General features: G+C 36.1%; 1 protein-coding gene across 3 annotated transcripts in view; it reads left to right on the top strand.

Moving 5' to 3' along the window:
- Positions 1-13,181, top strand: part of LOC111047555 (zinc finger E-box-binding homeobox 2) — a 515,097-nt gene that overhangs the window by 470,980 nt on the left and 30,936 nt on the right. For all 3 annotated transcript variants that reach the window (XM_039435033.1, XM_039435032.1, XM_022333330.2), the window contains exon 2: positions 347-609. In XM_039435033.1, coding sequence (XP_039290967.1) covers positions 347-609 — 263 coding nt within the window. The remainder of the gene's footprint in view (positions 1-346; positions 610-13,181) is intronic.

Here is a 13,181-nt window from a genome sequence, read left to right as displayed (position 1 = left end):
CAATCAATCTCTCAACTAAATTTTCATTTCTCTCGTTTCTAGTGCCTTTGCCCGGAGTCTCCTAAGTTTTACAATCAATCTCTCAACTAAATTCCCATTTTTCTCTCGCTTTCACAGTGCCTGTACCCTGAGTCTCCTAAGTTTTACATTCAGGCCCGGTTGCACAACACCCGGTTAAATTTTTACCATGATTAATTTCACGAGAACCAATCAGAGAAGGCCTTCTTGATAAGACGGCTTCTCTGATTGGCTGTCGTGGAATTAATCACGATTAAAATTTAACCGGCTGTTGTGCAACCGGCGCTTAATCTCTCAACTAAATTCCCATTTTTCTCTGTTTTTCCAGTGCCTTTACCCGGAGTCGTAAGCAGCGGTGGTAAAGAGGAGACGGGTGGCAACCCCGGGACACAGGTGGCGTCCTCGCCGGACGACTACTTCATCAAATGCCCGCAATGTGGCGCTGGCTACGCGGGCTTCCAGGCGCTCAAGGAGCACGTGGAGTTGGCTCATGGAGGCGGTGCGCTTTCCTGTCTGCAGTGCACGGCTACCTTCCCCACGAGGGATCTACTCGACAAACATGAGTTGTTGCATTCGCCCAATGCGCAGGTGGTGAGTGATCTAATAACCATTTCTAGATTATTAACTAATTAATTACTGAATGATCATCAATTGGAATAGGATAGAATGACTTTTTCAATAATCAGGAGTTAAGTGAATTAAAATGCTTTAGAAAGGCGAGGACGAGGAACACAATCAGCTGTTATCGACAAACATGCGCTGTTGAATTCGCCGAATGCGCAGATGGTGAATGAAACATACTAATAATATTACTCACATGAATCTCTAGATTATGATTTTTTATATCTAAGAAATTCATATTAGTTGAAGATTATAGTAACTATAGTCTAGAGCGCTCTACCTGATCTTAGATTGTAGAGCATGAAATTACGCCCAGAGGGCTTTTGAATTGAACATCTAAATGGTAAAAATCGGAAGATATTGTTGATCACTAACCAAAATTCATCAAAAATGATTTGATTAATCGAAAGCAGAGTCAACAATAATAAAGAGCTTGATTGTTAATTGCTGGACTTGTAATTTCCAGTTCACATTATTAAATGCTTTCATGACAACTGAGTCACATGTTGTAATTATTGTTTAGTTCACTTTTTGTGTAGTTGAGAAGTTGATATTGTGGTAATTGTTCATATTGAATAAAAATACTAAGAATTGTCAAAAACCACAGATTTGTGGTTCTTAAAATCTGTGGTTTTTGACAATTTCTTAGTATTTTTATTTAATATTGTTTAGTTCATTCTGGCACCGGCACAGGTGGGAATGATGTAAAGGTGTGTACAGTCTTAAGCGCCACAAACACGCGCATTTCACTTTTCATCAGCTGATTCCATGCTTATTATATTTTCTGTATTTGTACAGAAACAGTGAGATACTTACAGATATAATAAGAGGCATTGTTCAAGACCAATTCTTGTTATATTATCATATCTACTCTACTCTATTGATTCTCACTACAGGCAATGTAGCCATATGGATAAGTTGGAAGCCTTTCAGATGTGGTGCTACCGCAGGATGTGGTGGATACCGTGGACGGATAGAGTCACCAACATGCAAGTCCTAGGGAAAATGAAGAAACAATGTGAAATTGTTTACACCATAAAAAAGAGAAAACTCCTGTATCTTGGACATCTCATGGGAAGCCACAAATATATAAACCTGCAGAATATAGTTCAAGGAAAAATCAGCGGAGAAAGGAGTGTTGGAAGGCGACGTGTTTCCTGGCTTGAAAATTTGAGGGATTGGTTTGACTGCTGCAGCAAAGACTTGTTTCGAGCGGCAGTGAATAAGATCCGGATTGCTGTGCTGATAGCGAACCTCCGATAGGAGACGCACTAATAGAAGAAGACAGGCAATGTAACCTGGTACTCAAATGAACAATCTTAAGGTATTGAAAACTATCAAATAGAACAAATTCCACAGTCATATTATCTATTCAAAACATAAAAAATTGATTGCAAAGTTTAGATCTTCAGAGCTTGGAGTTGACAGTTTAGAGATGTTAAGGCTGAGTGCTTGTCGACATCTACATTCAAGAATATCTAGGCCCCGACATACACCCACATCACAAGTCCTAGGTATATAACTACATATATTTATATATATATATATATATATATATATATATTATATATATATATATATATATATATACTAGGTCCTTGGTTGGTCATCAATACCCGCTTCAGGCCTAATCGTATCTCAGACGATAGGCGTTACCCATGATGCTCTTCTGATGATGATGATGTCGAAAGGGTGTGTTGGTTATTATCCGTGGCTTCGTATCGGTTTCCCCCACCCCTGTCCCCTCTCTTCACCCCCCGCACACCCCTCAACCCTAAAATCCATCGTCAGGCTGCAATAGATGCCCTGATAGAGATTCCCAGAGGACCTAATCCCAGGTTTCTTAACCTCTCTCACACAGTCTTGATCTTTCTCTCTCTCACTCTTGATTAGTCTTCCTATGTCACTCTCTCTCTCACTGAGCCTCTCTCCAGAGATCAGCTCCTGTCAACTCTTCAAGGATAGAAGTCTCACGCTACCTCTCGTACGAGGTCGAGAGAGTTATTTTTTATTTTCTGACTTTTGCTTTTCCTGTGGGTGTGTTGAGGTAAGAGTGAGAAGAAGAAGAAGTGGGAGGGAGAAGAAAGATTGGTTTGGTTGGGTTATATTATATAGAGTCCTTTTACTTTTTGTGTAGTTGAGAAGTTGATATTGTGGTAATTATTCATATTTAATGAAAAAGACTAAGAAATTGTCAAAAACCACTTTTGACAATTTCTTAGTCTTTTTCATTCAATTATATAGAGTAGCTAGTCATTCATGTAGATTTTCATCAAATAAGGTTTGGGATAATTATTTCATAAGATATGGAATTTATAGAAGGAAATATGCCACGAGAATGGAAGAACAAGGAGACTAAATCTCGGGAAGCATGTAGATAATTACAAATTCATCAGAGAGTTCAATAATATTGAACCTGTTCAATAATATTGAACCTGTTCAATAGTGGAGCCATTTTATTAAGTCTTGGATTTCTTCATCCATTACGAACTTCTATATGTTTCATCAAGTTGAAGAGAATGAAGAGAGAATGAATGAGAAGGAGACTGAATAAATGGTCACAGAAAGCATGTAGATAATATACAAATTCATCAGAGAGTTCAATAATATTAAACCTGTTCAATAGTGGAGCCATTTTATTGGAGTCTTGGATTTCTTTATCCATTGTGAACTTCTAGACTATATGTTTCATCAAGTTTCAAACTTGCAGACTATAATAATCATGAAAAATATTAAATATCCACTCACTGGGGCATGCTTTCTTATCGTATGGGATTCATTGCAGTCAATATTTTTGTATTGTACTCAATATTTTTAACGTGTAATATTCTACCAAGCTTTGCTTGATTTTTGTAGTGTTATATGACGAGAATTAAACTGAACTAAACTATTGTGAACGGTCATTTTCAACATGTAGGAGATTCGAAATCCATGAAAATTGGCTATTGTTGTAGGTAAGTTGTTGTAACAGTTCTAAGCTTATTTCGTAAACTTGTTACGAATATTATGTGTTACACTCAAAATGGGACAAAATTGCCATCTTCCAACAAATTCCCTACTTCCAAATTGTTGTGAGAAGTGATAGTTTTAAAGAACATTCAATATTTGATATTGATTTCGGAATACATCAATAAGATCTAAGTTCTAAGCTTATTTCGTAAACTTGTTACTAATATTTATTTATTTATTCATTTGTTGATATAATTACAAATCATATTATAATAATATGATCGGGATAGAACAACAGGCATAGCCCAAAACTATTCTGTTCCCAAATTTTGATGAATAATAAAATGTCCGAAAAATGTTCTTTTTGAGGAAATTTAAAGTTCAAAGTTCTGTCCAAGAATATATATTAACTAGAAATTTTGAATTTAGAATGATTAAAATACCAAATTATAGTCAAATTTTGCACTATCACCGCACTTTGAATAAATTAAGTTATTTCAGAAAATTTTGAAGCCAATTTTTCACACAACATTCCACTAGGCACAGCTGTTAGGATGTGTTACATTCAAAATGGGTCAAAATTGCCATCTTTCAACAATAGAGATGTATCCTTTATACCTTTGTTATGAAGAGAGGCACATAGGCTACTGTAATTAGTGATGAATAGGTAATTTTCTAGCTTTTTTCGAGAGAACTTACATATCCCCTTCTATTGTCAACGATAATCTTATACCGGTTTTTGAAACAAGAAATTCAGACTATCACTAGACAGGAACATCATCCTCCATTATTTAGCCTTGATGGACCCGTCGTCTAGAAGTTTGGCAACACCGACTGAAGCAGGTGGAAACATTTGTTGGGTAGAGATGGAAAGAGAGAGAAAACAGAACAAACGAAGCGGACAGAGAGGATAAAACGAGATGGAATATCGTGGAGAGGTAAAGGGGAGTGGTTGTAGTATGGAAACGGATGGTCGAAGTTTGAAAAGGTAGAGCAGGTTTCCGAAGTATAATTAGGAGTCGAGGAGGAAGAGGAGAAGTTGTTGGATGAGAGAAGATGGTGAAAGAGGGGTCGATGGAGGAGGAGGGGTCTAGGAGTAGAAGGAGAAGACGAAGACGAAATGACGTGGTGGTGAAGAAGAAGAGATAGCAGGAGGAGATGAAGAAGAAGAAGAAGAAGGAGGAGAAGTAGAAGTAGAAGAAGATGAAGAGGATGAAGAAGAAGAAGAAGAAGAAGAAGAAGAAGGAGAAGAAGAAGAAAAGGGAAGAAGAAGGGGAAGAGGAAGAAGAAGATGAAGAGGAGGAAGAAAAAGAAGAAGAAAAAGAAGAAGCAGAAGAAGAAGAAGGGAAGAAAGAGAAAGAAGAAGGAGAAGGAGAAAAAGAAGAAGGAGAAGGAAGACGAGAAGGGGTAGGAGAAGAAGAAATGGCAGCAAGATTGAAAGAAGAAGTTGGAGAAAGATTCTTAGAAAGGAGGAGCGTCTTCCAAGGTTAACAGGTGGTGTGTGGGGTCCCCCAACAACGCAGGTAGATGTCCAAATGGAGTCTTGAGACATTCGCACGCGCGTTCACGCAAGCGAGCATGATGGCTGAAGGCACACCTACCTCTGCTAATGCTACCCGGTGGAACATAACAAAGAAGTATTTGGAGTCAGAGTGGACTTCCAGAGGCCAAGGTTTCTACCTTTCCGTGGAATGTCGGTTGTTTTTTTTGCTAAGGAAACTTGAGAGGTAGCTAGATGGTCAACTGAGTTCCCTGTGGTAAGGTGGAAAAGAAATGCTGTTCAAGAAAAATATAGGTTGTTTTTGGAGGAATGGATAAAAATTGAGAAAAGTTATTAGATTGTTTAGTTTTGTCTGATTCGATTATGTTGATTATTTTCGTGTAATCTGTCGTGTTATTTACATAAAATCTATTAAGGAATAGATTAGTTGGTTGAAAATCTCTTGCTTGGTCCATTAAAATTGCTTAGCTATTTTGATAAATTGATAACTAGAAAACTAATTGATTATCAAAGAAAACTTATACGATTGTTTTACTCTATGCTATTATCTATCCTACAAAGTATTTATTTAAGATGGGGGAATAATTTTGAAAGTTACAATCTTGAAACCGATAAACTACAAACAGACAAACTACAACGGCTCGATTCAATAAATTATTGCATTCATTTTAAAGAATTCCAACAGATTAAGGTCCGGTTGCACAAAATCCGGTTAAAATTTAATCTTGATTAAAATGTACCGAGCTTTTCATCATTGTTTGTATATCTCATGAGAATTATTAATCACAACCATCATTAACATTCATAATATTCTGCATATTGCATGAGAATTATTAATCACAACCATATCGGTAGGCCTATACCCTACTCGAAATGACTGCGATGAAAACGCGGATTTTGTCCAATTGAATAAAGAATTTCTATGTTCGACTACAAATCTATTTTCTTTCAACTATATTGGATCTTTCAACTTTTCAATTGAATTGGATAAATGAATTTATATTGTCAAACGAAAATCCAAATTAAATGTTGTAATTCACCCCGAAGACTTCTGCTGTTGCAGAATATTAACAGTTAAACAGTATTAACAATATTAACAGGTTAAACAGCTAGATGGAAATTTTCAGCATTTGAATAATTGCAACATCTCTTTAATTCCTATCTGAATTAGATAAGCTTATATGAAATAGAAAAGAAGAAGAGGAATTTTCATCTTTTTATCATTTATGCCACTATTCACCGAGTCTCTAATCGAAGTTGCCAACTTGGATCATATGAAAACTGGGAACGTTCGTTCTAAAGTCAAAACCTTGATCATTTTCATGGCCGACTATCGAGATCCTTTATTTTCTCCTAAACGAACCAACTTTCGAACCGTTCCGGGAACGAAGATTCTCCACATGTGACACGTCTCAAAGTTATCTATGTCTTCGACATGTGAAAGGTGCTACGAAATAGTTTTGGAGGAATTCGAGTGTGTAGCCTATGTTTCCAAGTCTCCCAATTTCGAAAGAGTTGAATACCACCGACAAGGATAAATCTTCTGTCAGTTTCAAAATGAGACGACCAAAAAAGAAAAACACAAGACATAAAAAGCTAGACCGATCTGTGGACAAGAATACCAAGAAAAAGAAGCAGAAGATGGAAACAGATTGGTGTTTCTCCTGTTCTGGATTATTCTCCGCTGTCCTCTTTATTAGTTATTGAATCTGTCTCACTCTATCTCCTTCTACGGGACGAACACAACCCAAAAAGGAACGGATACGAACAAAAAAAGGAATAGAGGACCTCTGTGTGTTATGTTGACCTCACCCATCGTTCGTTAATACCTTCAACCTTTTAAGTTTCTCCACCTCTCTGTCCTCCCTTCTCCTCTGTCTCCTTCTACATCACATTCCCCACCAGTTGAATAAAGAGCCTTCAGTTCTCCTAAGCTGCACCCATAATTTCTAACTTTGATTTTGAAACTAGTTTCGTATTTTAATTGAAGTTACAGGACTCATGACGGACAGGATGTGGATATTCATTAGTACTTTGAATGGTAACAGTGTTGTCTTTATGTAGGTCCTAAATGGACAATATTTTTTGTAACTAAAGCATGAATTTCAGTTATCAAACTTCGTTATTCCGATGTAGTCAGAACGCTATGGCCCGGTTGCACAAAATCCGGTTAAAATGTAATCTTGATTAATTTTAAAAGACTCAATCACAGAAGGCGTTTTTGAAAACACTGCTTCTCTGATTGATTCTCGTGGAATTAATGACGATTAAAATTTAACCGGCTCTAGTGCAACCGGCACTGAGTGGAGTAGTCCAAGAATGGTTGTCCCTTAATTGTGAATTTTCAACATAAATTTGGGAACAAACAATAAAATCAGAATCATTCGTATCAATCATATCAATCAATCATATTATGAAAACTGGGAACGTTTGTCAAAACCTTGATTAGTTTCCTACCGACTATCGAGATCCTTTATTTTCTCCTAAACGAACCAACTTTCGAACCGTTCCAGCAACGTAGATTCTCCACATGTGACACGTCTCAAAGTTATCTATGTCTTCGACATGTGAAAGGTGCTACGAAATAGTTTTGGAAGAATTCGAGTGTGTAGCCTATGTTTCCAAGTCTCCCAATTTCGAAAGAGTTGGGAATCACCGACAAGGATAAATCTTCTGTCAGTTTCAAAATGAGACGACCAAAAAAGAAAAACACAAGACATAAAAAGCTAGACCGATCTGTGGACAAGAATAGCAAGAAAAAGAAGCAGAAGATGGAAACAGATTGGTGTTTCTCCTGTTCTGGATTATTCTCCGCTGTCCTCTTTATTAGTTATTGAATCTGTCTCACTCTATCTCCTTCTATGTGGAGAAAACGACCAAAGAAGGAACGGATACGAACAAAAAAAAGGAATAGAAGACCTCTGTGTGTTATGTTGACCTCACCCATCGTTCGTTAATACCTTCAACCTTTTTAGTTTCTTCACCTCTCTGTCCTCCCTTCTCCTCTCTCTCCTTCTACATCACATTCCCCACCAGTTGAATAAAGAGCCTTCAGTTCTCTAAAGCTGCACCCATAGCTTCGAACTTTGATTTTGAAACTAGTTTCGTATTTTAATTGAAGTTACAGGACTCATGACGGACAGGATGTGGGAATTCATTAGTACTCTGAATGGTAACAGTGTTGTCTTTATGTAGGTCCTAAATGGACAATATTTTTTGTAACTAAAGCATGAATTTCAGTTATCAAACTTCGTTATTCCGATGTAGTCAGAACGCTATGGCCCGGTTGCACAATAGCCGGTTAAATTTTAACCGTGATTAATTTCACGAGAACCAATCAGAGAAGGCGTTTTTGAAAAGACTTCTTCTCTGTTTGGTTTATCCATTTCATTTACTGGATAGAGCAAATAATACAATAGTCGGGGAAGAAAAAACAGTCTATTGACAAAAACTTATCAATTTCTAATTTTGTCTTAAATTGTCCAAATAATTATGAAGGTACTCGTGGAATTGATCATGGATGAAATACAACCGGCTGTTGTGCAACCAGCACTAAGAATGAAGGATGCTCTTTTGAGTTTGATTTGGTATTAGGATAAATGTAGATCAAGAATATTGTAAAAAATGAGGTGATAATATTTGTGACTGGGGTATCTAGATTCATAGTATTATTATGGAGTAATTAAATTGATTTTTTTGTCAATTTGATAGTGTCGTACACCGTTGATGTATGGAACAAAATCTAAATATTAAGAAGTGTTAGAGCAGTTTATAAAGTACAACGTATTCTCAAAAAGTACTTCAGCACAGATTCAAGAAAAGCAGAATATTCTCTACAATTGCCCAAAACTGTCCCAACTCCAATTTATTCTGCACTGTCCAAATCGAAATGTAGGTTATGTCACCTTTACTTAAAAAAAAAAACATTTTAAACTCTTTTATTCTATCTATTCTTTTCTACAATGAAACACAGATCGGGAGAGAAAAACTAAGGATATCTTGTACTATTTCTCTCCCAAATTTAGGTAACATTAAAAAGTCCGAAATGACGTTATTTAAAGGTCTTTAAAGGTCAGGAAAACGAGCTATGCTTTCCTGAGTACTGCAATAGTACTGTAGTGCATACTTACATTTTGAATCACTACAAGTGGCCTAGCAAGTTAGGATACAGTGCACTGATTTAGTAGATGACATGTGCTGACAACCCAATATAGACTCTATTCCACCGCCAACGTTGCAGATAAGGTTTTGTTGATTTTTTGGAATCGGTTGTAATCAAGTCACTAGTCACTACGACTGCTGATCAAGTCACACGACAAACAAGGTCTGGCCACGATAAATAAAACGTTTAGAACAAACTGCATCAAAAACGTGGAATTTGTTCGAATTCGGAAAAGAGCGCCCTCCAAAACAAAAGCGCCAATATGCAAACCGGACTTTTCTGTTTGATCAGTGTTTACAGAATGCACCAGTGGGGGAAAAAGTGCCGTTATGCGGGAAGGGTGGTTCCCTGTTGCGGGTAGTACACCCTTTTTTCGAAATTTGGAAAAAGTGGTTGGGGAAGAGAGGATTTTTGGGGCGTAACGGTGATAGACACCTCGTGTGTCATATTGGTGTTTCTTTCTATCATCTTTGTAGTTTATAGTGTGTTTGTAGTGTAGTATAGTATTTGTAGTCTACTACCTTCGTTATTCATAATATCTTTGTGGCTCTGTAGTTTGTCAAAATCTTTGACTAAATCAGAAAAGCTTATGAATCCACACAGGATCTAAACCAGTATGCTATTGTTCCTAATCCATATTAATTAAGATACCCGTATTTCTTGATCTATCCTATCATCGCTAGCAGGATCCTTTCATGCTCAAGTTATACTTCTGAAACAAGACATATATTTAAAAATAGAGTAGGCCTAGATAGAATTGATATAACGGAGTAGAAGTTGTCAACTGAAATTCAAAATGTCATATTTTATATATAATAGTCTTTGAGAGCTTCTAGTTCGATGTATTTATTTATTTATTCACAATCGTCACATGGTACATCAAATTTTCATTGAGTATCATTCAAATGACTGGTGACATGTCAAAATAGTAATAATGATAATTTTTCCTATAACTAGTTGTATACTAAAACATTGAAGATTGAAAACTGCATTAATTACAGGTTGTATTAATCAGGTGGGAATAACAAATCATAAACCAAAATACACGTTAATTGTAAAGTGAGAAGAATTGGTATATTTTCTTTCCGATAAATTACCATAAACCAATTTAGTAGCTTCTTTAAAATCTCTGAACCGCGATCTAATATGAATATCCATAGATATTTGGTTTTCAAGCTTAAGTTCATCAATAAGAAAGTATCCAAACCGATTTATAGAGTTTCAGATGATACGGAAAAATTATCCCTTTTAGGTGTCAAAAGTATAATAAATATTATAACTAAATTTTCTACTTCGTAATAATACTTTGTATTATCATAGAGAAACAATAGAGTAAGTAGATATCCCATGGCATAGGGAATTTATGTCGCAACCTTTACTGTTATCTCAAGCCGATCACTGTCGATTATTGTCAATTTTCACTGTTTTGTTGGGGTGAGAGTGTATGAACGGCACAATTTGAGAGACTACCAGCGTCACACAGCTGCATAGGAAAGAACTATGTGAACTATCGGCATGGGATAACAGTAAAAGTTGCGACATAAACGCCCTATACCATGGGATATCTACTATGCTATCGTTTATCTATGGTATTATTGACTTGTCAATCTCATGTAAAACTATACAGATCTTGCTAACAGTAGAGTGTATCCCACAAAATACAGACAACTCTATTTAACTTCAGATACTGTTGTTGGTGAGATGTAGATTGATATCTATCCATCATAGAAACACTGGGATGTTGTTAGAAATATAACTAATTTATTGTAAAATTGCATACATGTTTTAACACCAATGGTATCATCTTCAGTGTCATAATCTTCAGACTGAAGATGACACCATTAGTGTTGAAACATGTATGTAATTTTACAATAAATTAGTTATATTTCTTACAAAATCCCAGTATTTTCATTAACTGTATTTAAGTTGATTGACAAAGGAAATTAAGATTAATCTTAATGAATCTTAATCTGAATGAATGATCTGTTTACGTTAAAATTATCAGCATGGAATAACTAATCTGCGATAGGAAACTAGAAACTACTAAGTTATGTAGTATAGTTTCCCCATGTTGCTAGTCTTTTGTGATCAGTATCTGTTGTCGAGGGCAAATTATCCTTTGAAGTGTTTTACAATTTTTATTCGTGATCCTAATTACTCTAATTGTTAGTCACTGTAACAAAGAGTGAGAGAAACAGCTGTGAGTACCGCTTCGTTCTCAGTTTTGGCTCGGTTGAATGACCCAAACTGAAGTAAATATTCAGATGGCATTTGAAACTCTCCATACTCGTGGCCTACCACTCTGAATACTGTCCAAACAAACAATTTCCAAAACACATCTCTAAGAAAATGTTAATGCAATGTAGGCTGAAGTGCCCGCTATACTTGGTCTCTAATTGCTTGACAGAATTAGCTTGCAGCCTATTTTCGAATTAATAGAGATGGGTGAAAAAATTAATAGGCTCAACAACACGAGTGGTTCAGCGTTTTCGTGTGAGTCTCTTAATTTTTAAGAGAGATGTGTGTAGTTGTGTCTCTTAGAAGTTTCATGCAGATGACCCCTATCTTAATCGGGATAATGAAATCGAAGTGTTCCCCTCTCTTACACTTTCTGTTTCTCTCTCTACTCTTGCAGTGGGAAACAATTTTAATGACAAGACCAGTCATGAGGAGACTTCACGATCAACCTTCCTCTTCTTCTTCTTGTTTCTCTACTTCTTATCTTCAGTTACTCTACTCCTGTTTCTTCACTAATTTTCTTTTTCACTCCTTTTCTCTGTACCAGTTGAACACACTCCCTCACCGTTTTCATTTCATTCTTCTTCCTCTTTATGTTTTTCATTCTCATTTCTCTTTTTCTTCTCCAAATCGTCATATTGGACTGGTCTTACTACTTTTCTCTCTCTTCCTCTTCTTTATCTTTCTCATTCTCATGTCTTCTTCTTCAAATCGTCATATTCAAGCGGGCTTACAACTGTTCCATTTTTTATCGACTTTTTGTAATATCATCAATCATACGTATATTGACTCTCTTTATTGAATTTTGGCCTACCCTGATGGTCATTGACCGAGGGTTAAATGCTTACATCGATTGATATTTTAAATTTGTAATGTATATTCTTTGATTAATCAATAAAAGCTATTCTATTCTATCCTCTCTCTTTATTATGTTTGTTAACAATATTTTCTCTTCTGACAATAGGCCTATCTCTCCTTTTCGTCTTCTCTCTCCAATACACTCATGTTAATTCTCCCATCTCTTCTCCTTCCCCTTTTCAATACGTTTTCCTACTTCTATTCTCATCTAGCAATTTATATTTAGGTGATTTCTCCATTTTGTCATTTTTCCATGACTTTGGTCTCTCTTTTTACCTCATCTGATTTTTTCACTGTTAATGTACCACAGTCTATCATGTCTTCTATAAATTTTTAGTTTTCCTTGTTTATGATTTATTTCTGTAACCTGAAATATAGTGCTGATTTTCCTTAATTCTACAACTGTTATTCGCTCATCTTCCTCAATATGAATTCTAAATATTTTCCTCATAAATATTCTATCAACCATCTCTTCTAACTTCCAACATACCAAATTTCTCACTTGATTTTTACTCATATTCTCCTCACTCCTATCTTCCTCATTGACAGAAACATTAATTACTGTTTAGCTCTCTTAATTATTCAGTCAAGTACCAAAAAGGTCTGTACCACAACACTTGTGGCATCTACTATAATTAGCTAGCCGCTCTGAGAAGTGAGTGTCGCTCACAATAATAAAATGGTGCGATGTTTGGCGTCACAGAAGAGAGAGAGAGAAAGAGAGGGAGAGTATTATACAGTATCAAAAAACCGATAGAAGGAGAAAGAAATCCCGTAATTAAAATAGGGAGCGAGGGCGAAAGGGTTCAAATACTTTGCTCACTCTATTGATAC

Source organism: Nilaparvata lugens, chromosome 8, assembly GCF_014356525.2.
Source record: "Nilaparvata lugens isolate BPH chromosome 8, ASM1435652v1, whole genome shotgun sequence".
NCBI lineage: Eukaryota > Metazoa > Arthropoda > Insecta > Hemiptera > Delphacidae > Nilaparvata > Nilaparvata lugens.
The sequence above is the reverse complement of the archived record's forward strand: the minus strand, read 5'-3'. Positions and strand labels throughout refer to the sequence as shown.